Source organism: Ranitomeya imitator, chromosome 6, assembly GCF_032444005.1.
Source record: "Ranitomeya imitator isolate aRanImi1 chromosome 6, aRanImi1.pri, whole genome shotgun sequence".
Taxonomy (NCBI): Eukaryota; Metazoa; Chordata; class Amphibia; order Anura; family Dendrobatidae; genus Ranitomeya; species Ranitomeya imitator.
Genome location: NC_091287.1, coordinates 402,348,352 through 402,374,265, shown reverse-complemented (window position 1 = coordinate 402,374,265; position 25,914 = coordinate 402,348,352). Strand labels below are relative to the sequence as shown.

General features: G+C 43.7%; 1 protein-coding gene across 6 annotated transcripts in view; it reads left to right on the top strand.

Annotated features, from left to right (window-relative positions):
- ZNF521 (zinc finger protein 521) overlaps positions 1 to 25,914 on the top strand; it is a 527,781-nt gene that overhangs the window by 328,078 nt on the left and 173,789 nt on the right. For 3 of the 6 annotated variants that reach the window (XM_069731222.1, XM_069731225.1, XM_069731221.1), the window contains one exon: positions 16,101 to 16,139. The exons of the other annotated variants lie outside the window; for them this stretch is intronic. In XM_069731222.1, coding sequence (XP_069587323.1) covers positions 16,101 to 16,139 — 39 coding nt within the window. The remainder of the gene's footprint in view (positions 1 to 16,100; positions 16,140 to 25,914) is intronic. 6 annotated transcript variants of the gene reach the window in all.

Genomic DNA, 25,914 nt, shown 5'->3' with positions numbered 1-25,914 from the left:
TTTCTCAGAAGCGCCACAGTATTTGAGAGTTAAACATACCTGGCTGAGTTCATACCTGAGTTTTCGCAGATTGTGCATCATGTATCAGCTGTCAGGTTCTCTTTAAACATAATTCTATACTAATTACTAGGCCTCTTTTCTCCTGGTTATTAGACCATACTGGAGAGCCATGTTGCAAAGACAAAATGATGCATGGCATAATCTGTGGAGTGCCCAGGGTGAAGAGCAGGACTGAGCTGGGCAAGTTTAGACTTAGACAAAACATCAGAGGAGTAACCATCGTTTTAAGGAAACTGTGCCAATATTTTATCCTGGGCCACACCACCACCAGCATGTTTCTCGGGTACATGGATGCCATGGGCGACACAAGTTTCTATAAAAATATGTATCCTTTCTCCTGAAAAACTCATTTAAACTCACATTCTGTTTGTTCTATTTTGTTAAAGACCCAAATGGAATCGGGGGAACCCATTGGTTATTATTGACTCCCTTATGTGTCAGATTTTAGAACAGAAAAAAGCTCTGCATGCTGCGCTATTTCTAGGGTAAATACTACTTATTAAAAGTCACCTCTATTCTCAAGAACAAACATTTTTCATCCATTTTGTTTACCTGTTGTTACCCTGGGTGGCTGGTTTCCTGGACAAGGAACATGTACTTGCATGCTCTTTGCTTGCCTAATAGACAGCACAAGCTTCTGAGCTCAGTAATTGGCTGCAGCAGTGATGCACGATGTCGACATGATGTGACTGCGGCAGTCAAAACACCCTGACTCGATCAGCAATGGGTAACAAGCACAGCATTTTAGGAGGGTGACTAAGTGTTTCTTTGGCGTACAAGAGCGTTTGGGGCCAAGTTTACTTAACCCTGCTGTTCTGTTGGTCAAAAATGACCGACTTTGAACTTCAATATTCTTTAAAATATTCAAGATGCGGCTCTGAAACCCGTGGCCGACCGACCCATCCTCATTTAAGTCAATCAACCACAAGTTTCAGAACCGCATCTTGAACACCCCAAAAAATACCAAAGTTCAAAATAGGTCTCCCCAGACCGAACAGAACAGCAGGGTTAAAGTGAAAAATCCCTTTAAAGTTTGGTCTGCCTTTGTGAAAAGTAGTCATTAGTATGCCTGTGCCAGGCATTCAGTGCACCCTTGGCTTGGCCAAACATTGTTTGTATCAAACTCAAGTAGGTGGGAAGGTACAAAGAACTGCTTGGCCACTGCAAGGTTCACCGGGTGCCTGTGCTTGGCATACAGTCAATTTGCGCAGACTCACTTTAATGAAGCACTCCCAGGAAAATGACAATTTCTTATTCCTTTAACAATTAACAATAAGTATGTTGTAAAGTACGCATGAGTTTTTATACCTACCGATCATCGTATTTTCCTGATATCAGCATCGTTCTTGTCCTCTTCTGTATCTTGTCACCACAATTCAGATTGGCCGGGTCATACAGCAGCTTCTGTGGACCAGAACTTGATTTTCTCAGTGGAGTTCTATGAGATTTGCATAAAGACTTTCATAGGATCACACAGAGAAAGCTGCTTCTCGTCCATACGAAAGACGCTGTGTGAGATTGCTAGTGTGAATATTGGTCATGTGCTGAAGAAGAGGACTGGAGCATCCATGATATCAGAAAAAAGATATCACAATGGCTCTCTTCTTCCACAATTATTGAAGGTATCTGCATCCGAGGCAGGCAGCATTACAGGTGCTGCGATGCAACCCACTGCTAAATCGGCCCATCTGACATTGTCCAGTCCTTCAGTTTGTTTTCCGTACAGCATAAGACCCCATTCAGACATCTGTGTTTATATTTTTGCATACTATAAAAAAAACAACCAGAACATTGTTCATCCAATTTTCATCCAATCAGTTTTTACCATCAGAATTGCATACCTTTTTTTGTAAAAAAATAAATAAATAAAATCCTAAGCTTCTCCAGCCATTAAATGGTAAAGAAACTGCTTCCATGTGCTTTTTGTTTTTTTTTATTAAATTGAATGGTAGATTTTGGTCTGCAAGTCAGATAAAAAATTGACAACTCTGTGGACAGTTAGTTCTCAAAACATGAAACAGATGTGTGACTATTCCCACAAACTTTACTGGGTGCTTGTTCTATCATGAAAAAACATGAATAGAACAAGTACGAGGAAAGCAGCCGTGTGAACAGGGTCTATATCACATATCACATCCTGTACATTCGTGTGACATGATATGTGATACACATGAGAGGAAGGAGCAGAAACACAGGCGGCTATCACAGAGTGGACAGATCTGTACTTGCGGCCATTTACACAGAGACGCCTGTAGAGTATTACGGCTCCCTCCTACATCTGCAGTTACTTCTCTTTCTTATACGGACACAAGATTTGTGCTCATACTCTTTAAAGTGACCCTCCACCCTGGAATTGAAAAGTAGCTATACATTTCTCATGTAAGCCATCCTACTTGATGCTTTCCTTTTGCCTCCAGCACCATCGTATCGGCATTTCTTTCCTCCCTCTTCCAATATGGCTGCTACAGTGGTGGGTCTAAACCACTCCTCGTCTGCCTTTCCTGTGCTGTGGGATAGGAAGGCAGGGATGGCATGGTTTAGACTCACCATTGCACTCCCCGTGCCATTGCAGCGGCCATATTGGAAGTGGTATGAACAGAACCCCGATCAGTGCAAACGAGGGAGGAGGTAGCAGGAGGCAAAAAGATGGCACCAGAAAGAGTGATTACACCTGATAAACGTATTATCTTTTCTGTTTGTTTTTCTCCGAACCGTTCCAGCGTTTCAGAGAAAACATAGTTTAAATATCTGGCCAAGATCATAGGCAAAGATGAGACTAGCACCGAATAGATGGCTTCTTCCTCCGTCACTCCTTATGATTGAAAGGTCTCTTTCAATCTATTGGCGAGATTGGATTAATTTTGTCCCCGACTGGATCTCTAAACTACGGTATGTATTCTATGAAACACTGGAGCATTTCAGAAAAAAAACATGCCTAGATGCAATTGTGTAGCCAGACTAGGATTCTTGCTAAAAAGTAAAATTTGGGCGTAAAGCCCTAGCCAGCTCACTGACTGCCACAGGTGCTCGGAACTCCGTCAGGACTAGGCGTGATCCACAGCATACAAAGAGTAAATGTTCCAGCTCTTTACTAAAATTTTTCTTTATTTTCCAATAGATAAAATATCATAGTAGGCATAATCCCTTGTGGATAACAGTATGCATAGAGCCGGTTCCCTTTAACCCCTTTACCCCCAAGGGTGGTTTGCACGTTAATGACCAGGCCAATTTTTACAATTCTGACCACTGTCCCTTTATGAGGTTATAACTCCGAAACGCTTCAACGGATCTTAGCGATTCTGAGATTGTTTTCTTGTAACATATTGTACTTCATGATAGTGCTAAAATTTCTTCGATATAACTTGCGTTTATTTGTGAAAAAAACGGAAATTTGGCGAAAATTTTGAAAATTTCACAATTTTCCAAATTTGAATTTTTATTCTGTTAAACCAGAGAGTTATGTGACACAACATAGTTAATAAATAACATTTCCCACATGTCTACTTTACATCAGCACAATTTTTGAAACAAACTTTTTTTTTTCAAGGAAGTTATAAGGGTTAAAATTTGACCAGCAATTTCTCATTTTTACAACCAAATTTACAAAACCATTTTTTTTAGGGACCACCTCACATTTGAAGTCATTTTGAAGGGTCTATATGGCAGAAAGTACCCAAAAGCGACACCATTCTAAAAACTGCACCCCTCAAGGTGCTCAAAACCACATTCAAGAAGTTTATTAACCCTTCAGGTGATTCACAGCAGCAGAAGCAACATGGAAGGAAAAAATTAACATTTTACTTTTTAGTCACAAAAATGATCTTTCAGCAATAATCTTTTTAATTTCCCAAGGGTAAAAAGAGAAAATGGACCTCAAAAGTTGTTGTCCAATTTATCCTGAGTACGCTGATACCCCACATGTGAGGGGGAACCACTTTTTGGGCGCATGGCAGGGCTCAGAAGGAAAGGAGCGCCGTTTGACTTTTTCAAGCTAAATTTGGCTGGAATTGAGATCGGACGCCATGTCGCGTTTGGCGACCCCCTGATGTGCCTAAACAGTGGAAACCCCCCACAAGTGACCCTATTTTGGAAACTAGACCCCCTAAGGAACTTATCTAGATGTGTCATGAGCACTTTTATCCCCCAAGTTATTCACAAAAGTTTATAACGCCCGGGCGTGAAAAAAAAAATTCCTATTTTTTCCACAAACATGATCGTTTAGTCCCCAATTTTTTATTTTCTCAAGGGTAAAAGGAGAAATTGGACCCCAAAAGTTGTTGTCCAATTTGTCCTGAGTACGCTGATACCCCATATGTGGGGGGGGACCACTGTGTGGGCGCATGGCAGGGCTCAGAAGGAAAGGAGCGCCGTTTGACTTTTTCAAGCTAAATTTGGCTGGAATTGAGATCGGACGCCATGTCGCGTTTGGCGACCCCCTGATGTGCCTAAACAGTGGAAACCCCCCACAAATGACCCCATTTTGGAAACTAGACCCCCTAAGGAACTTATCTAGATGTGTCATGAGCACTTTTATCCCCCAAGTGCTTCACGAAAGTTTATAACGCCCGGGCGTGAAAAAAAAAAATCCTATTTTTTCCACAAACATGATCGTTTAGTCCCCAATTTTTTATTTTCTCAAGGGTAAAAGGAGAAATTGGACCCCAAAAGTTGTTGTCCAATTTGTCCTGAGTACGCTGATACCCCATATGTGGGGGGGGACCACTGTTTGGGCGCATGGCAGGGCTCAGAAGGAAAGGAGCGCCGTTTGACTTTTTCAAGCTAAATTTGGCTGGAATTGAGATCGGACGCCATGTCGCGTTTGGCGACCCCCTGATGTGCCTAAACAGTGGAAACCCCCCACAAATGACCCCATTTTGGAAACTAGACCCCCTAAGGAACTTATCTAGATGTGTCATGAGCACTTTTATCCCCCAAGTGCTTCACGAAAGTTTATAACGCCCGGGCGTGAAAAAAAAAATTCCTATTTTTTCCACAAACATGATCGTTTAGTCCCCAATTTTTTATTTTCTCAAGGGTAAAAGGAGAAATTGGACCCCAAAAGTTGTTGTCCAATTTGTCCTGAGTACGCTGATACCCCATATGTGGGGGGGGACCACTGTGTGGGCGCATGGCAGGGCTCAGAAGGAAAGGAGCGCCGTTTGACTTTTTCAAGCTAAATTTGGCTGGAATTGAGATCGGACGCCATGTCGCGTTTGGCGACCCCCTGATGTGCCTAAACAGTGGAAACCCCCCACAAATGACCCCATTTTGGAAACTAGACCCCCTAAGGAACTTATCTAGATGTGTCATGAGCACTTTTATCCCCCAAGTGCTTCACGAAAGTTTATAACGCCCGGGCGTGAAAAAAAAAAATCCTATTTTTTCCACAAACATGATCGTTTAGTCCCCAATTTTTTATTTTCTCAAGGGTAAAAGGAGAAATTGGACCCCAAAAGTTGTTGTCCAATTTGTCCTGAGTACGCTGATACCCCATATGTGGGGGGGGACCACTGTTTGGGCGCATGGCAGGGCTCAGAAGGAAAGGAGCGCCGTTTGACTTTTTCAAGCTAAATTTGGCTGGAATTGAGATCGGACGCCATGTCGCGTTTGGCGACCCCCTGATGTGCCTAAACAGTGGAAACCCCCCACAAATGACCCCATTTTGGAAACTAGACCCCCTAAGGAACTTATCTAGATGTGTCATGAGCACTTTTATCCCCCAAGTGCTTCACGAAAGTTTATAACGCCCGGGCGTGAAAAAAAAAATTCCTATTTTTTCCACAAACATGATCGTTTAGTCCCCAATTTTTTATTTTCTCAAGGGTAAAAGGAGAAATTGGACCCCAAAAGTTGTTGTCCAATTTGTCCTGAGTACGCTGATACCCCATATGTGGGGGGGGACCACTGTTTGGGCGCATGGCAGGGCTCAGAAGGAAAGGAGCGCCGTTTGACTTTTTCAAGCTAACTTTGGCTGGAATTGAGATCGGACGCCATGTCGCGTTTGGCGACCCCCTGATGTGCCTAAACAGTGGAAACCCCCCACAAGTGACCCCATTTTGGAAACTAGACCCCCTAAGGAACTTATCTAGATGTGTCATGAGCACTTTTATCCCCCAAGTGCTTCACGAAAGTTTATAACGCCCTGGCGTGAAAAAAAAAATTCCTATTTTTTTCCACAAACATGATCGTTTAGTCCCCAATTTTTTATTTTCTCAAGGGTAAAAGGAGAAATTGGACCCCAAAAGTTGTTGTCCAATTTGTCCTGAGTACGCTGATACCCCATATTTGGGGGGAACCACTGTTTGGGCGCATGGCAGGGCTCAGAAGGAAAGGAGCGCCGTTTGACTTTTTCAAGCTAACTTTGGCTGGAATTGAGATCGGACGCCATGTCGCGTTTGGAGAGCCCATGATGTGCCTAAACAGTGGAAACCCCCCACAAGTGACCCCATTTTGGAAACTAGACCCTCTAAGGAACTTATCTAGTTGTGTGGTGAGAATTTTGAACCCCCACGTGCTTCACTAAAGTATATAATGCCCAGGCGTGAAAATAAAAAATCCTATTTTTTCCTACAAAAATGATATTTTAGTCCCCAATTTTTAATTTTCCCAAGGGTACCAGGAGAAATTGGACCCCAAAAGTTGTTGTCCAATTTGTCCTGAGTACGCTGATACCCCATATGTGGGGAGGAACTACTGTTTGGGCACACGTTGGGGCTCGAAAGGGAAGTAGTGACGTTTTGGAATGCAGACTTTGATGGAATGTTCTGCTGGCATCATGTTCCATTTGCAGAGCCCCTGATGTGACTAAACAGTAGAAACCCCCCACAAGTGACCCCATTTTGGAAACTGTACCCCCTAAGGAACTTATCTAGTTGTGTGGTGAGAATTTTGAACCCCCACGTGCTTCACTAAACTTTATAATGCCCAGGTGTGAAAATAAAAAATCCTATTTTTTCCCACAAAAATGATATTTTAGTCCCCAATTTTTAATTTTCCCAAGGGTACCAGGAGAAATTGGACCCCCAAAGTTGTTGTCCAATTTGTCCTGAGTACGCTGATACCCCATATGTGGGGAGGAACTACTGTTTGGGCACACGTTGGGGCTCGAAAGGGAAGTAGTGACGTTTTGGAATGCAGACTTTGATGGAATGTTCTGCTGGCATCATGTTCCATTTGCAGAGCCCCTGATGTGACTAAACAGTAGAAACCCCCCACAAGTGACCCCATTTTGGAAACTGTACCCCCTAAGGAACTTATCTAGTTGTGTGGTGAGAAATTTGAACCCCCACGTGCTTCACTAAAGTTTATAATGCCCAGGCGTGAAAATAAAAAATCCTATTTTTTCCCACAAAAATGATATTTTAGTCCCCAATTTTTAATTTTCCCAAAGGTAACAGGAGAAATTGGACATCAAAAGTTGTTGTCCAAATTGTCCTGATTACGCTGGTACGCCATATGTGGGAAAAAACTGTTTAGGCACACGTTGGGGCTCGAAAGGGAAGTTGTGACGTTTTGGAATGCAGAAATTGTCTGCGGTCGTCATGTTCCGTTTGCAGAGCCCCTGATGTGCCTAAACAGTAAAAAAAACCCACAAGTGACATCATTTTGGAACCTAGACCCCCCCCAAGGAACTTATCTAGATGTGCCCCCTTTTTGGAACTAATGTACGCTTTCTTGTAAAGTAAATTAGTAGTGCATGGAGGAGTGGTACAATCTGAAGCAATCCTTCATACACAGGCCAGGTTTTTCGGGGCAGGTGTCGCATTGATAAATGGTGTCCTTGCGTATTCCCCTTTTGTAACACACTCGGCACCTTTTTTGCGGCTTACCTTTTCTGCCGGTTGGCGGGACCACCCCCGGAAAATGCTGGCCTGGTACGATACGAGCACCTTCAGTTCCGGAAGTACTGGGGCCCTCTCCTTCCGGAGTACCAAATATCAGGGCCTTAACCACTACCTCCTGGAACTGAAGGTACGACGTATCGGTGTGGCGTGCACATCGTAACAGCAGGAAAGCGTTGAGCATTGCCATTTGTACGATGTGGACGGCCAACTTTTTGTACCACACCTTGGCCTTTCTCAAAGCACTGTATGGTTGGAGGAGTTGATCAGAGAGATCAACCCCCCCCATGCTTTTGTTGTAGCCCAGTACACAGTCCGGTTTGCAGACCTGTGTAGAGGTACCCCGTACAGTGCTGAGGGCTCTGCCATCACCATGTATGGTGGTCAAGAGAAGGACATCCCTCTTGTCCTTGTACTTGACCACCAGCAGGTGGTCGCTACATTGGGCCTTGCTCTCACCTTTTCTGAGCATCTGCCGAAGTAGCGTCTTTGGGAGGCCTCTCTGATTTTTGCGCACAGTACCGCAGGCTGCGGTACCTCGCGCAGAGAGGGATTTGTAGAGTGGGATGCTGGTATAAAAGTTATCAGTATAGAGGTGATAACCTTTATCCAGCAGTGGGTGCACCAAATCCCACACGATCTTCCCACTCACTCCCAGGACAGGAGGACACTCAGGGGGTTCAATCCTGCTGTCCTTCCCTTCATACACTCTAAACCTGTGGATGTACCCTGAGGCACTCTCACACAGCTTGTAGAGTTTGATTCCGTACCTGGCCCTTTTGTTGGGCAGGTATTGACGGAATCCGAGCCGCCCCTTAAAATGGACCAAGGACTCATCCACGCAGATGTCCCTTTTGGGCACGTACACTTCAGAAAACTTTTTGTTGAAGTGTTCGATGACCGGCCGAACTTTGAACAGACGGTCAAAGTTGGGGTCATCTCGTGCGGGACACTGTGCATTATCGGAATAATGCAGGAATTTATGGATGGCCTCAAAACGTCTCCGAACCATGGCCATTCGGAATACTGGAGTGTTATATAAAACATCTACACTCCAATATTGCCGCATTTCTGGCTTCTTCACGATCCCCATGTGGAGGACCAGGCCCCAAAACTGCATCATTTCAACTGCGTCTACAGGAGACCAGTTGGAAAATGATGTACCGGGGTTTTGCTCCAAAAATTGACGAGCATACAAATTAGTTTGCTCCACCATGAGGTTAATAAAATCCTCAGAGAAAAAGACTTTGAAAAAGTCTGTTTCTGTGAGGCCCGTGGTGTCAAACTTGATTCCTGATTCTGCCACAAAATCAGGAATCAGTGGCTCGTAATTTTCGGGGGGCGAGGTCCATGTGGGTTCCGCAGTGGGGAGCGCTGGTTCAGGAGTGGTGGGGGCTGCCTCATCTTCTGTCCTGGGGCGTCTGCGTGGTGGTTCCGCAGGACCCGAGGAGGAAGAGGAGGAGGAGGAGGAAGAGGAGGAGGAGGAGGAAGAGGATGAAGAATCAGAAAAGTGAAGAAAAGTGGGATCCTCTCCCTCGCTATCAGTGTCGGAGGCAAGGAAAGCATATGCCTCCTCCAATGAATAGCGCTGTTGGGACGAACGGGACGAGCGGGACATTTTTGTGTGAATATGGTGATTGGGTGCACTTTATTGATAACTGTATGTGTATGTGTGGGGGGATAGTGATTTGTGCAAACTTATCTGAAAAGAAAATGCTAAAAGGAGAAGAAAAACCTGTAAAAAAAAAAAAAAAGGCAGGCACAAACTCTGATAAGAGAACTGCGTCACTTATCAAAGTTTGGCGGCTGCGGGATGTGTGTACGGAGGTTGCGCAAAAAGGCTGAAGGGAAAAAAGCGAGCGCGAGAGTTGATCGGTGAACTGCGTCACCAATCAACGCTCGGCGGCTGTTAAATGGGCGCACGGAAGGAGGTGCAAAGGGGGGTAAAAAGAGGGGGAAGGGAGATGGGGGTGGAAGTGGGGATTGGGCAGGGATCAGTGATCAAAACGTACGGTTGTAGTCAGGTGGCGCAAAAGGGGGGTGAAAAAAAAAAAAGGAAAACGGCAGGCACAAACTCTGATAAGTGAACTGCGTCACTTATCAAACTTTGGCGGCTGCGGAATGTGTGTACGGAGTTGGCGCAACGGGGGTGAGGGAAAAAAAGCGAGCGCGAGCGTTGATCGGTGAACTGCGTCACCAATCAACGTTCGGCGGCTGTTAAATGGGCGCACGGAAGGAGGTGCAAAGGGGGGTAAAAAGAGGGGGAAGGGAGATGGGGGTGGAAGTGGGGATTGGGCAGGGATCAGTGATCAAAACGTACGGTTGTAGTCAGGTGGCGCAAAAGGGGGGTGAAAAAAAAAAAAAGGGAAAACGGCAGGCACAAACTCTGATAAGTGAACTGCGTCACTTATCAAACTTCGGCGGCTGCGGAATGTGTGTACGGAGTTGGCGCAACGGGGGTGAGGGAAAAAAGCGAGCGCGAGCGTTGATCGGTGAACTACGTCACCAATCAACGTTCGGCGGCTGTTAAATGGGCGCACGGAAGGAGGTGCAAAGGGGGGTAAAAAGAGGGGGAAGGGAGATGGGGGTGGAAGTGGGGATTGGGCAGGGATCAGTGATCAAAACGTACGGTTGTAGTCAGGTGGCGCAAAAGGGGGGTGAAAAAAAAAAAAGGAAAACGGCAGGCACAAACTCTGATAAGTGAACTGCGTCACTTATCAAACTTTGGCGGCTGCGGAATGTGTGTACGGAGTTGGCGCAACGGGGGTGAGGGAAAAAAAGCGAGCGCGAGCGTTGATCGGTGAACTGCGTCACCAATCAACGTTCGGCGGCTGTTAAATGGGCGCACGGAAGGAGGTGCAAAGGGGGGTAAAAAGAGGGGGAAGGGAGATGGGGGTGGAAGTGGGGATTGGGCAGGGATCAGTGATCAAAACGTACGGTTGTAGTCAGGTGGCGCAAAAGGGGGGTGAAAAAAAAAAAAAGGGAAAACGGCAGGCACAAACTCTGATAAGTGAACTGCGTCACTTATCAAACTTCGGCGGCTGCGGAATGTGTGTACGGAGTTGGCGCAACGGGGGTGAGGGAAAAAAGCGAGCGCGAGCGTTGATCGGTGAACTACGTCACCAATCAACGTTCGGCGGCTGTTAAATGGGCGCACGGAAGGAGGTGCAAAGGGGGGTAAAAAGAGGGGGAAGGGAGATGGGGGTGGAAGTGGGGATTGGGCAGGGATCAGTGATCAAAACGTACGGTTGTAGTCAGGTGGCGCAAAAGGGGGGTGAAAAAAAAAAAAGGAAAACGGCAGGCACAAACTCTGATAAGTGAACTGCGTCACTTATCAAACTTTGGCGGCTGCGGAATGTGTGTACGGAGTTGGCGCAACGGGGGCGAGGGAAAAAAAGCGAGCGCGAGCGTTGATCGGTGAACTGCGTCACCAATCAACGCTCGGCGGCTACTAAATGTGCGCACGGAGGCGGCACAAATGGGGGTGGAGGGGGTAAAAAGAGGGGGAAGGGGGGATTGGGGTGGATGAACGGGGATTGGGGTGGATGAACGGGGATTGGGGTGGATGAACGGGGATTGGGCAGGGATCAGGGATAAAACTTACGTTTAGTTGTCTTCTTTCTTTAGCAGGGATTGTGGTGCTACAGGCTGCTGTGGCACCACAATACCCAGCACGGCAGGGAGATCCAGGCACAAAATCCAGCAGGGAGATCCAGCAGTATGACCGCTCTGTAGGAATCCTCAGCTAGAATGAGGACCCTGCAGAGCGGTCATACACAGGTCAGGCAGGTGACACAGACAGGTCACAGAGCGGTCATGCTGCTGCTGTGACCTGTCATTGGTGGGATCGACCATAACATCGATCCCACCAATCAGAGCTTTCCTGGTGACCTGGCTGTGACCTGCCTAGGATCGGATCTGTTCGCGCCATCCTAGGCAGGTCACAGCCAGGTCACCTGCAGGGCACAGAGCGGTCACAGAGTGATCGCCGCTGCGCCCTGTGATTGGCGCGATCGACGATGACATCGATCGCGCCAATCGGCTCCTGCAGGCCCTGCTGGGCCTGCACTGTGTCCTATCCTAGGATCGGTGCTATTAGAGCACCGATCCACGCAGGTTCCGGCAGGGCACAGCGCGGTAATACCGCGCGGTGCCCTGCGATTGGCGCGATCGATGCGATCGGCGATCGCGCCAATCCGGGCTGTTCTTGCCGGTGCCTGGCGTTGCCAGGCACCGGACCTAGGATCGAGTACATCGGTACTCGATCCTAGCCTGTGACCTCATTGTTTCAGCCGCTCCGATTGGCTGAAACAATGAGAATGGCTGTGATTGGCTGTTCAGAATTGAACAGCCAATCACAGCGATCGAGAGGGCGGGTGGGCGGCGACAATGCCCTGGATGCCGAGGCCATCTCCCCCCAGGTGAGATGGCGTCGGAATTTTAATGCGATCACCGCGACTTAAGTCGCGGTATCGCATTAAAGGGCAGGACGTACTATCCCGTCAAGGGTCAGATAGGCCCAGGGCACCTCGACGGGATAGTACGTCCAAGGTCACAGAGGGGTTAAACTTTGTTCTGATGATCATTTGAGGTCCTTAAGGTTAGATGTAGGAAATCAGCCAAATTGCTGAACAGTAATCATAGACTTAGACAATATGGTACCGGACTCTGCTCTTGGCTATACTGGCATATAGTTGATTTAGACAAAGAAGCCAGGGAAAGACTAGAATTTGCTTTCCAGTGGCCACAGGATGTGAAATGTAGCATTACAATTGCGGCCATTCTAATAAATACCTACAGACTACAAGGACACAGTAGCAAAGTCCAGATTGTCTCTCTTCCACACTGTTTATTCCCACTACCAAACTAATCATGGCCGGAAACTGAACTTGGAGAATAAACATAACTCTCGATTTACACTTCAGCATTTCACAGGTGTATCCTGTTTTTTTTCCAGCCGTATAGTGTATTGTGCATATCGCAGCCACTTTCCTCTCTGGAGCTATTGTAACAACAGAAGCTTTAAAGGGAACCTGTCACCAGAAAAAGCACTTTAATCCTGCAGATATAGGATTTATCTCCAGGTTAGTAGCATTCTCATCCTGCCCACGCTTAGCTGAATACTGCAGGGAGAAAACGAACTATTTCCCCCCTGGTAGCATTCCAATTTCAGTCATGGGGGTGGTGCTGGTTCTGTCACCGCTCTGAGTATAGAGAGTGGCGGCTGTAACTGCACCCCCAGCCCTGATTGACACTGGATCTGCATTGGGGTTGGCTGTCAGTCAGTGCCGGCAATCGGCTACGTGCAGGTGCCGGGCAGGTTAATAACGCTATTGACCTGCGTATCATATCTGCAGGTTTAATAGCGTTTTTACTGGTGACCGCTTCCCTTTAACTAAAGGTGATTTTAGTTATTGGAGCTGTTGAGTGTTCTGGAACTCAGTCTAAAATTTGTTTGCCGGACTTCAGGGATATACGGTAATTAAAATAAGGAGTGGGACCCAATTTTCAAAGATTTATTGCAGCTATGGTGGAATCTGTAGAATGAGAATGGTGCTGAGTGCTACATAGAGTTAATATTAATAGAGGTGGCCTACAGGTGCATGCATATGGTAGTTCACTAATATATTCAGTGTGTGTATCTAGATATACTGTATATATATTCAGAAAGTCAAAAGGCATTGAAGCAGCACACCATAATGCAGTTGTAAGGTGCTCTTTATTGGCCCAAGGGGCGATGTTTTGGTCCTTGGTGTAGACCTTTCTTATTTAAACAATAAATACAAGTACAGAAAAATAAGCACTCAAAGCACTGATTAGAAATCACACTTACATATTTCTTTCTATCCATCTATCCATCTATCTATCTATCTATTATTTATCTATCATGTTCCTCATCGATGTAGCGCTATGTCCGGTGCCCCTGCATAGTGTCCCCTTCTCCCTCCATGCAGGGATGCCGGCTTACTCACTGCCCCGACCCCGCACATAACAATCGCTATTTATCTTTGAACATCTTTAATACATAAAACTCTTTAAAGCGAACCTGTCAGCAGTTTTGGCCGATATAAGATACAACTATCACCTTTCAGGGCTTATGTACAGCATTCTATAATCCTGTATACTTGCCCCCAACCCGACCTGGAAGAACTGAACTGAAAAATAAGTTTTATTGCACTCACCCGGGGGGGCGGTCCGGTACGATGAGCATTGCTGGTCTTGGTCCAGCGCCTCCCATTTTCTTATGATCGCTGCCCTCCTGATTGCTTCTTGTGGGTGATACATCCCTACATTATCCACACAGGCTCCCCAACATCGCAGCTCCGGTGCAGGCGTACTTCTCTGCCTTGTTGAGGGCAGAGAAAAATACTGCAGTGAACAGGTGCTGGGGCTCTTCGATCTTTTCCGGCATCTGCACACTGCAGTACTTTGCTCTGCCCTTAACTGCCAAAACTGCTGATAGGTTCCCTTTAATTTCTATGCTGCAATTCATTCCATACTTGTCACACTGACATTATGGATGTCATATGCATACCCTTGGATGAAACATGGACATGGACCACGGATCTCACCAGTACTGTTTTTTCCAGTACAGGAATCACCAGGATGTGTGAAGGGGTCTTTATAGTGGGTAATCTACGTCCAGATTTATAGAACTGAAAAAGGTGGTCAGAGTTTTGCTGCTCTAATTTAAATAGACTGTTGGCAAACGTGCTCAGTGTACTCATTTAGTTAACCGCCCTCCTCTTCCTTGATTGACAAATCTGGCTTTGATGGAGCAAGTAGGTGGAAAGATGCACTAAAGTGTTTGGTCATGACAACGGCGCACAGACTGCCAGTGCTTGGTTTGAACAGTCATTTTGTGCAGACAGAGTCCCTTTTTACAGTTGAATATGAACTTTAATTGTTTGTGGCAGTAAGTGCGATGTGTAAGGCTACGTTCACATTTGCGTTGTGCGCTGCTGCGTCGGCGACGCAACGCACAACGCAAACAAGAACGCATGCCAAAACGCATAGTTTTGCGACGCATGCGTCCTTTTTTTGCCGGATTTTGGACGCAAAAAAAATGCATCTTGCTGCGTCCTCTGCGCCCTAACGCTTGCGGCAAAAAAGACGCATGCATCGCAAAACGCATGCAAACGCATCTCCATGCGCTCCCATGTTAAATATAGGGGCGCATGGCGCATGCGTCGCCGCGGCTGCGCCTGACGCAGCCCGGCAGAACGCTAATGTGAACGTAGCCTAAGTGTGGTGTTTTTGGGGGGAGTGTGAGCAAATGCATTATTCACCTTGCTGAATAGTGTGTGTGGATCAGATAGTTTGCTCTTTGTACTGTGCAAGTGGCGATAATGCCGTAACGCAGATGTATGGCTTCTAGTCTGTGTCAGGCAGAACATTTTTGCTAATAAAACATATGTACTTAAAAATGATAAACATTTTCCGTGTTTGCTGCGTTTGATGGTTTGTTATGTGTCCAGCAGGACTGCGGTATAGAATACTATTTCATTTTATTAACCTCCTTACATTCACACCATTCCCTATCAGTATTAATGTGAAAACTATTTTACGACGAAAAATGGGTAGGCTAGTTTAAGTACTTAACATTTTATTGAAATTTAATTGAATAGTTAAGGGGTGATTAAAAATCTGAAATTAAGACTCTTTAGGAATTAACAACGTCCATTAAGCTGTAATGGGGCCGTTCACTAACCGTGCTTACACAGAATGGGAGATGTAAAATTGCATAGGAGTCAAATTAATGAAAATCTCTGTTTATTCTTGTGAGGCTTTGTACTGGCGAGCTGTAAATAACCTTAAGCCATTTATAACATCCATCATGGAGGATTTTGCTATAAATGAGTGAGATGAATCGTGATGGATGACCATGTGACCTGAAGGAGATACTCTGCTGAAAGCTTTGTATGATACCGGGATGGATGTGCATTGGAACGATCATGCAGTTACCTAATAATTTATGTAAAATATTTAGCAGGATAGATCAGTTGTCGGCATAGATGAATCCTATTTGCAGAATTAATGTTCCTGAGCAAAACTTATTGTAACCAGCTCTGTGTAGATCTCTCCCCGAGTATGCAATTCCCTAATGTTTGCATGCGCCCCTTGACAATGATAGAATTCATCTACCATTATTATGGCTTGTGACTGTATTCTTTTCACCCTTTCTCCTCAAAATTATAGGTACAGTTTATTCAGAAGACAAGATACAGACAAGTAAAAGTAAATATTTAAATTTTTTATTGTTATGCCACTGACACATTCAGTATATTTCATTCATGAACATTAAAGGGTAGTTAGGCTATATTCACACGTTTTTATTTTTGCTTTTCCGTTTTTTAATGCAATTTTAAAGCTGATTTTTACAGTGCCAGCAAAATCCACGAGTTTTCAGAAATCTCATGCACACAGTGCAGCATGTCCCTTCTTTCTGCGTTTTTTCTTCCGTAGAAGCAATGAGAAAGTGCAAAAGAAAACAGCAAAAATACAGCAAAAAAACATTGCAATCAGTTATGCATTTAAGTGAAAAGAACGTAGATACAGCATTAAGTCGTACCCATTTATTTTTGTGATTTTCCCAAGTTGAAATCTATATGTCTTGGTGTCCGTACAGTTAGTATTAGTACAGTTTAGTTAAATTAGTAATATCTGCTAAAGTAAACAAAGCCTAACCATTTTGATGCCCTCTTCCCCCCCAATGTGTAAAAGTAAGCAATGGCTGGCTGATGTGTGTGATTGAACAATACCTGACCAACTCAATGCCCAACCAATGTGTGAAAGTAAACAGTTCCCAGCTAACTCAATGTCCTACTAATATGTAAAAGTGAAAAATACCTGACCAAGTCAATGCCCAACCAATGTGATAAAGTAAACAGTGCCCAACCAACTCAATGTCCTATTAATATGTAAACGTGAACAATACCTGACCAACTCAATGCCCAACCAATGTGTGAAAGTAAACAGTGCCCAACCAACTCAATGTCCTATTAATATGTAACAGTGAACAATACCTGACCAACTCAATGCCCAACTAATGTGTGAAAGTAAACAGTGGTCAACCAACCCAATGTCCTACTAATGTGTAAAAGTGAACAATACCTGACCAACTCAATGCCCAACTAATGTGTGAAAGTAAACATTGCCCATGTCTTAGGCTACTTTCACACTTGCGTCGGTACGGGTCCGTCGCTATGCGTCGGGCCGACGTACCGACGCACGTTGTGAAATTTGTGCACGACGTGGGCAGCGGATGCAGTTTTTCAACGCATCCGCTGCCCATTCTGAAGTCCGGGGAGAAGGGGGTGGAGTTTCGGCCACGCATGCGTGGTAGAAAATGGTGGACGCGCCGGACAAAAAAACGTTACATTGAACGTTTTTTGTGATGACAGTCCACCAAAACACGACGGATCCGTCGCACGACGGATGTGACGTGTGGCCATCTGTCGCGATCCGACGCTAATACAAGTCTATGGGCAAAAAACGCATCCTGCAAGCACATTTGCAAGATCCGTTTTTTGCCCAAAACAACGGATTGCTAAAAACACTGGTGTGAAAGTAGCCTTAGGTAACAATGCCTGACCAATTCCACTCCACCTGCTGTTTTTACATTTGCAATTGTGTATTTTTTCATGAACTCATATGAACTTTTTCTTTCAGAAGTCACTATTGTTTCAGTCATAAAAACTTTTTACACCAAATAATTTGATCAAATTTCCCTTTTTTCAAAAAATGGTTTATGGTGTTACATATGTCTTGCATTGGTGGCCTAACACCTTGTATTGTTCATGCTTGTATGGTGGAAGCAAAGCTGAACTTTGGGATTCTGTTAAGCTCAGAAAAAATGCAGCAAAACCTACATTTTGTCTGCAGGTTTTTTACTGCCAGGAGATCAGGGTGTAGCTACAGAAAAAAGCAGAAAAAAGCAACGTGTGAACACAGCCTTAAACTTTCAAAAAACTTTTGACATGTTATAACCACATGTCTGAAGTTTTCATTGGAGGGGGTCTGGGTCCTAAGATCCCAAGTGTTAAATATGCTTAGGGATCAGTGGGGCTTTTGGGAAGGGCCTGTCTGGTCATGGGCTGCTTTGTCTGTTACTTTGTTAACAGAATTGGTGTTCTCAAGACACCCGTACTGTTAAGAGTTTTGACAGAGCACAAAGTTGCTGACTCCTTCACTTACCCCAGCAAGTCTCAAGTATCATTAGAAATATTGGTATTGTAGTAAATCTTCCTTTCCTACATCCAGGGTAATATTAGTAATATATCCCATCTGGTGCTTCTGGACGGGTACAACATGGGCCTGTGTGATTTCAAATGCCAGGGCTGAATTTTGGCCCCAGTTCGTACCTGGATACAATCACTATAAAGTACACCCATAATTCATGTGTGGAGATGGAGCAGGACCAGGGATAATTTAAGGGTCACCTTAGTTTAAAAACAAGCCCTCTGATATTCAAAGTGGTGTTTCGATGTGCTAAGACTCAATGAATACTAGAATGGAGAAAGAGATGAAAATATCAGTCATAGCCAAAAGGGCAGTGCCTTCAGCCAAAAGCTCCTACCTCTGTTTTACACCGATCAGTATGATGAAATATCCTAGTCTGATGTGTCTGAAGATTTTTGGAAATTACAGTTATTCTCTAATATGTCAAACATAGAACTTATCTGTCTGCATTAGATCTTATCAGGAATGGTGTTTAAAGTGGATTTATCATCAGAGGATGCCGGCTGTGAATTATCTTCTGACGGAGCAAAGAATAGCGCATACTTAAATTCAATATGCCCCTTCCTCAGTGATATATATTAAAAAACACAGACACACCTAAAATTTCACCGATAAAATATATATAAAAATAATAAAAAAATATATAGAAATACAGTTGCAGTAATCGGTGCTCTGTGAGGGAAGTGGAAACAACTACACAAGAAGAAACAAACTCAATCAATATTTCATCAAGGGTGCAAGGGATAAAATCCGAAACGCGCGTTGGGGTGCGCTATTACGGGACGTGGCGACCCATAAAGGTAGATATTGAGTATCCCCCATTCTATGCACATTGCACTTTTGGTTGTATGGCATATTTTGCTGTGTCATTGGAATGCTAATTGTGGAGTTGCACATTGCACATTTGCACTTTGTACGGTTATGAGGAATTTTTTCTTGGATTATTGATACACTTTTTATGAGCTATTTGAATACACACTTTTTTGTCCATATATTGTACACTATTTTACCTTTACACTTGAGGGAATTACTCCTATATATAAATTGGGTCGGCCATTACTATTTAATTTGTTGAACAACTATATGTGTTGCTCCTTAGTCCTGTTGTGCGCACAAATGTTTTGTTTTAAATTTGCCAATAATATTAAATAAAGGCATTTTATATCTATTACCTGCTTGGTGCTTCTCTGGCTATCCATATATTATTTGGGTTTGTCCCTTCCTCAGTGAACCTAACCTCTATGGGGGACTTCCAAATACGAAAGAATGTGAGAAATCACCGGAACTGACAACATTTATTTATTGTGTATTGGCTACTTAAAGGAGTATTCCCATTTCCAAGATCCTATCCTAATATGTAGTAGGTGTAGTAGTAATAACATTAGCAGATACCTAAAATTTGAAATGTAGTATAGTTTTCCTGATTCGCTATGTTACTTACCCCATGTGCAAGGCATTTCAGTAGCTTAGGTATCCATGATTATGACCACTCATATAGTGAAAGTTAGTGGTCGTAACGATGGATACCTAAGCAACTGCAATGCCCTGCACATGAGGAAAGCAGCATAGCAAATCAGAAAAACTATACTACATTTCTAACTGGAGGTATTTGCTAATATAGCACATTGGAATAGGATTTTGGAGATGAGACTATCCCTTAAAGAATTACTCCCAATTTATTTTTATTAGTTAAACCTGTGTAAATGTCTATGTAATGTAGTGCAAGTGCGCTAATATACTCACCGATCACCATCTTCACTGTTTCCAGCACCAGTATTCTTCTCACTCACATGAATTCTATTCCCACTGACCAGATCACACTGTGCTCTATGTGGGAATATAAGGAGATTTGTTTTGACACTCCATAGACTTACATTATAAAAATCACTTCGGGGGTCACGCTTAGACCCAGGTGTGAGTCGGCGAGTCTGAAATGAAGTCACATGAGTGAGAAGAGGACCAAAGCGGTGCTGGAAACTGGGGAAGATGGTGATCAGTAGTCATAAGACCCTTTCAGTACATTACACATTCATTTACACAGGTTCAGCTAATAACACTTTTGGGGAGTAATTATTTAAATTTGCTTTTTTCCACTAGAAGAACAATGCCATTTTTGGCCATTAGCTGTGCCAGTTTGCAGCTCAGCTCTATTCACTTAATTGTGGATATGCTACAATTCCACACACAGACCACGGACAAAGGTGGCACTGCTTCTATTAAAAAGAAAATCTGACTTTTTTTTAAAGTTTTGAGCAGCTGTTATTTCTTACTCTTCTGATAGTTGCTAATGTCCGATCACCCACCATGTCCTGTTAAAACCATTACGCTACAGATACTGTCCAGTATTTCTTTAGTGCAGTTTGCAAATGCTACATACCCAGTATTACTTTAATAAATCAAAGTTTAATTAATGAAACTAATTGATTCTGACATATTATCCTCACTTGCATTTGTATAAGAGGGAGGTTTGTTTGTTTGTTTTGTGAGTCTTATATTGTTCCTAAGTTTAAGCTTTACGACTTGTGATAGGTCCTAACTCAAAGTTTAGTCTTAAATGTCTATATCAAGAACCAGGGAAAGTAAAATGAGATTGATGCTCACGATTTTACACTGCTTTGAAAGGAATCTTGAAATCCATGCTCGTCTGACAATAGATAGCCATTTTACAGCTTTGGCTTAACATAATCAAACTTGGTCACTTTTGGGTATTAGTGACTTGGAAATGAATCTTGTGTATCACTTGGCAAGTTTGGCAACATAAAAATAGCCATAATAGCTAATATCTCACATATTCAATAGCGCGCAAGCCATAGACGCAGCAAGGGCGGCTGCCACAGGGCAAAAGGGGCTAGCCGTGATTAGCCATATTACTTAGTTGAGCTTAGGGGCAAACAAGCACCAATTTCCCCTTTCCATGGTGTTAGATATGTAGCGATGTCAGCCAGTACCAGAGAGGGGCTCCATTTTAATCATTGCTATGCGGACTCTCTCCATCATGTACTATATATGCTCCTGCTTCCATTCCAGCATCATTACTAGTTCCAGACCTATCCGGTGATGGACTGTTATCTTGAATATGCCTGGATGTATGGATGTTGCATGGATGCATGTATGGTCGGCAGTGGGTTTTACAGTATAGGGTATCTAAGCCATATAAATAAATAAAAAGAAGCTTTTCATTGCTCAAAGTTTTGCAAAGATTAGATACTGTAGGCTCTTACTGTTGGCATGTGCATTTGTCTTAGGGTACCGTCACACTAAGCGACGCTGCAGCGATACCGACAACGATGTCGATCGCTGCAGCGTCGCTGTGTGGTCGCTGGAGAGCTGTCACACAGACAGCTCTCCAGCGACCAACGATCCCGAGGTCCCCGGTAACCAGGGTAAACATCGGGTTACTAAGCGCAGGGCCGCGCTTAGTAACCCAATGTTTACTATGGTTACCAGCGTAAACGTTAAAAAAACAAACACTACATACTTACCTTCAGCTGTCTGTCCTCCGGCGCTCTGCTTTCCTCTGCGCTGTCAGCGCCGGTCAGCCGGAAAGCAGAGCGGTTACGTCACCGCTGTGCTTTCCGGCTGGCCGGCGCTGACACAGGATGCAGGAGGAGTGCAGAGACGCACAGCGCCGGGGACAGACAGCTGAAGGTAAGTATGTACTGTTTGTTTTTTTAACATTTACGCTGGTAACCAGGGTAAACATCGGGTTACTAAGTGCGGCCCTGCGCTTAGTAACCCGATGTTTACCCTGGTTACCAGTGAAGACATCGCTGGATCGGCGTCACACACGCCGATCCAGCGATGTCAGCGGGAAGTCCAGCGACGAAATAAAGTTCTGGACTTTCCTCAGCGACCAACGATCTCCCAGCAGGGGCCTGATCGTTGGTCGCTATCACACATAACGATTTCCTTAACGATATCGTTGCTACGTCACAAAAAGCAACGATATCGTTAACGATATTGTTATGTGTGACGGTACCTTTAGGATCCACCATTCTATTAGGTCATTTCTTCAAAGTTTGTCAATGATGAAGGGAGATAGTTCGGAGGGTACATTAAGCAATTTGTCTCCCTATTCCTCCTGTGCATGTACTGACTATACCAGAGATTATTAACTGCATTTGAGCTATGTGAGCCAGCCTTGGTGTATCATTTACTGTGTTTCTTGCTGTAGTTATTAGTCATAGCAGGAACCAAGAGTTAGAGTCCTTTCCATTACGTGAGCTCATGAATCCTCGATATTCATGATTACTGGCTCCTCCACCTCCCGCCACTGATCAGCAGCTTTTTACTTTGAGCATAGTAGTGGTAGAAAGATGTCAATCAGCAGCAGGGCTTGCCAGCTACTCATGAATACCAAGACCATTTCTATCAAATTTATTTACAATCAAAATTGCTTGACCCCATTACAATTTAGGTTTATTAGCCAAATTTACAAACTTTCTGCTGTTTTCAATAAACCAATCAAACAAGAACAATTTAAATAGATCAATACAACTAATATACCAAGTGATTTCTCCAACTTAATCACAAAATACCGAGACATGGCAGAAAGAGAAAGTTATCTGCTGTCACCACATTTATGAGGATGTAGGTGGTCAAAAAGCAGTGAGATTTGGTGGCAGCAGGCACTGAGGTGTCTATTTGCACAGTAGGGAACATACTAAATTCTGAAAGTCTCCTTGCCCAGTCTCTAAGGCTGAGAAAAAAGATTTTCACTACCTTGGATTGGCGTTAAGTCTGGTTCTCTGTGGAAGCTGGACCATGGAAGTCTTCACTTTGAGGCAAGTATCCTTATGAAAGCATTTTGGGTGTTTTGAGTTTACTACCCCCCATGTAGTCATTACTTCACAATGCAAGTCATATGTTGTGTGAGGATTAGTGAATGGGGCCTTTTAGGTGCTAGAGGTGCCCTGGGTGCCAGGCTGAGGATGCCAGCTACAGAAGTGAAAAGTGCCCTGGTTTGGCTGCCATGGACGACTGGACTGGATCTGTTTGCTCATCTCTTCTTAAACCACCATGGAGACCGTCAGCACTTAATATGTGCAAACTCTAACCATCTTTTGAAGTCACTCTAAGGTTTTTGACCACTTGCATCCTCATGAATCTGGTGGCAGCCAGTTATAGCTTGCTTTTTCCGCTACTTATAGGTAGCCAGTGCTCTTTTTATGTGGCATACTGTGTTGCATTTTGTAGAAACCACTTTAAATATTAGTTGTGTTCAACTATTTAAAAGTTGGCTACATTATGTTCAAAGCTATATAAATAAGCTATGGATGTTTTTGGCTTCTCTTCTGTTGAGCGATGAAACAAAACTGGACCTTTTTGGATCTATGAATTGGTAATATAGTTTTAGGAGGGAGAGTAAAACATTAGCTGAAAAGAACATCTTGCCTACAGTGAAGCATGTCAGTTGCTCGGAGATGCTTTGGGGCTGCTTTGCTTCCTCTGGCACTGGAAAAAAAAGTAGCATGTGGAAGGCTAGATGAATTAAGTCACACATCAGGAAATATTGGGTGTCAATGGGCCTCCCAAAAAGACAATGATGCTAAGCATACTGCAAAGTTCATCAAGGCTTGATTTCAAAATTCCTGAAAGATGCTGGAGTAGCCATCATGGTTGTGTAATTTGAACCCCAAAGAAATTTTTTTGTGGGTTTTGAAGACGGCGATTTATGCCTTATGTTTGCAGCAGGTCATAACAGCCAAAGGTGCTCCACAAAGTACTAAAATGCTTAAATGAAGGTGTGGAATAATTCTGAGTCTGCAGTAGTCAGTAATAGTGGCATTTTGTGTTACATTTGGAGAAGCCACTTGTTATGTTAGTTGTGTGGAGCTATTTAAATTTTGCTAATAAACCAAATTTGCAAATGGAGTGGAATAATTTTTATTGCAACTGTAGATTTGATCAGAAGTACTTGAAGTTAGCTTCCATATCCTATTTCTTGTTTATTAAACTCATAGGGGTCCAGAAAAATGGCACATAATGGTCTTCCTACTGTAGAGCTGGTTGTCACCAGATAAAAAAAATGGCATCCACAAACTCAAAAAACAAAAAAGATTTTGCCCCCCTAAATCTGCAGCTGCTATTTTGTTAGGGGAGAAAATTGACCATAATCACCCACTCTTCAGTTGAGGATCCTGAAAAGCAGCTCTCAATATCTCAGCTTCTAGTACCTTCTTGTGACAAGATGGCATCGAGTGTTTTTTACAGCCTTTGCAGAATTTCAGTGGCATCTTTGAGCTATGTTTACCTTTCAAATAGAGACCTTTAGAGTTGAGTAACTGTAAATCTAACTAATAAAAAGTACCATGAATGCATTGCATTATGGATATGTAGTAATCTGCTGTATTAAAGTTAATTCACAATTTTTTGGGTCGCCACTAAAATCACTCAACAAGCTTGATGAAAAATCACATCCCTATTGGCTAAGAGATCCGCAATTGCTGTAGGATAAATACTATACAGTTATATCAGGAACTGCTGTTGCAGTTACTGTAGCTTGCTCAGGTAATTTTCATTCTACTCCAGCCATATCGTTAAAAGTAGAGATAAGCTCACCTTTTCATATTCGATTGTGCTAGCTTTACCAAAATTTCCACAAAAATTTGATTAGACGGGAATCGAGAAAAGAGGTGTATGATACTCATAGGTCTCCTGGAACTGTATTCAAACCCTTTCAAGCTCTTAACTGCAAACACAGCCTTAGTAATGTCAAATTGACCTGAACATACATGGCTTTCGATAGATGGATAGTAACCGGTGGTAATAACAGTCTGTTCTTCACACATTAATCCTTTTCACTGCTGTGCTGTTATACACAGTATCACAACTGTTTGCACTGTGTTTATGGCTTTCTCATTCTATCTATACGGTTGTAAACTGCTGTATTCCCTGCTTCTGCTTTTATTCAGGCTATTGTAGGCTCCTCTTGACTGGCTATGCTATACAAGGTAATGTGATATCTGCAAAGTATTATTGGTGAAGCACCCCCCTAGGACATGTGAACCTTCTAAGGCTATAGTAATCTTAAATGTGTAAAATATCCATTTTAAGTGATTTACACAAAGTGAATTGAAAATTGTTCAAATTCACTGGGTTCTGTAAAATCCTAAAGATTTGATTCACACCAATTCGCTCATCTCAAGAAATCTCCAGTTAAAAGAGTAACAATATGCCACTTTAGACTTGCTTTTTTCCCCAGACTGCATCTTTGTGTCTTCCCTGCCATGCATACACTGGCCAACCACATGAAAACGTGAGCTATCAGTTCAGACCCTCATGGTTCACTTTTGAGGATCATGTGCCCATTGTTGGAACTTCCGATAGTGTACAGCCTACACCCAGACTGCATCTTGGTGTCTTCCCGGCCATTCATACACTGGCCAACCACATGAGAATGTGATTTTTCAATTCAAATCCTCCTTCATGATTCACTTTTAAGGATCGTGTGCCCATTGTCACTTTCGATAATGTACAGCGTAGGAACTCTGACCTGACCTTTCTGCAGCTATGTAGTCCCATACACAACAAGCTGTGGTGTCTTGGATGTTTTTATTTCTTTGTTTCGTAACAACATCGGCAATATGTGCTACAGTATGTCTTTTTGTGAGATCAGCCCAGACACATTAGCCTGAACTTCCCACACACATTGAAGGGAATCTTTCACCACATTTAACCTATCTAAACTAATAATATGGGCATACAGGTTATAGACAGCTGAATAGAGTCCTATCTGTGTGTCTCACATCAGATGTCTTGTTACTGATAA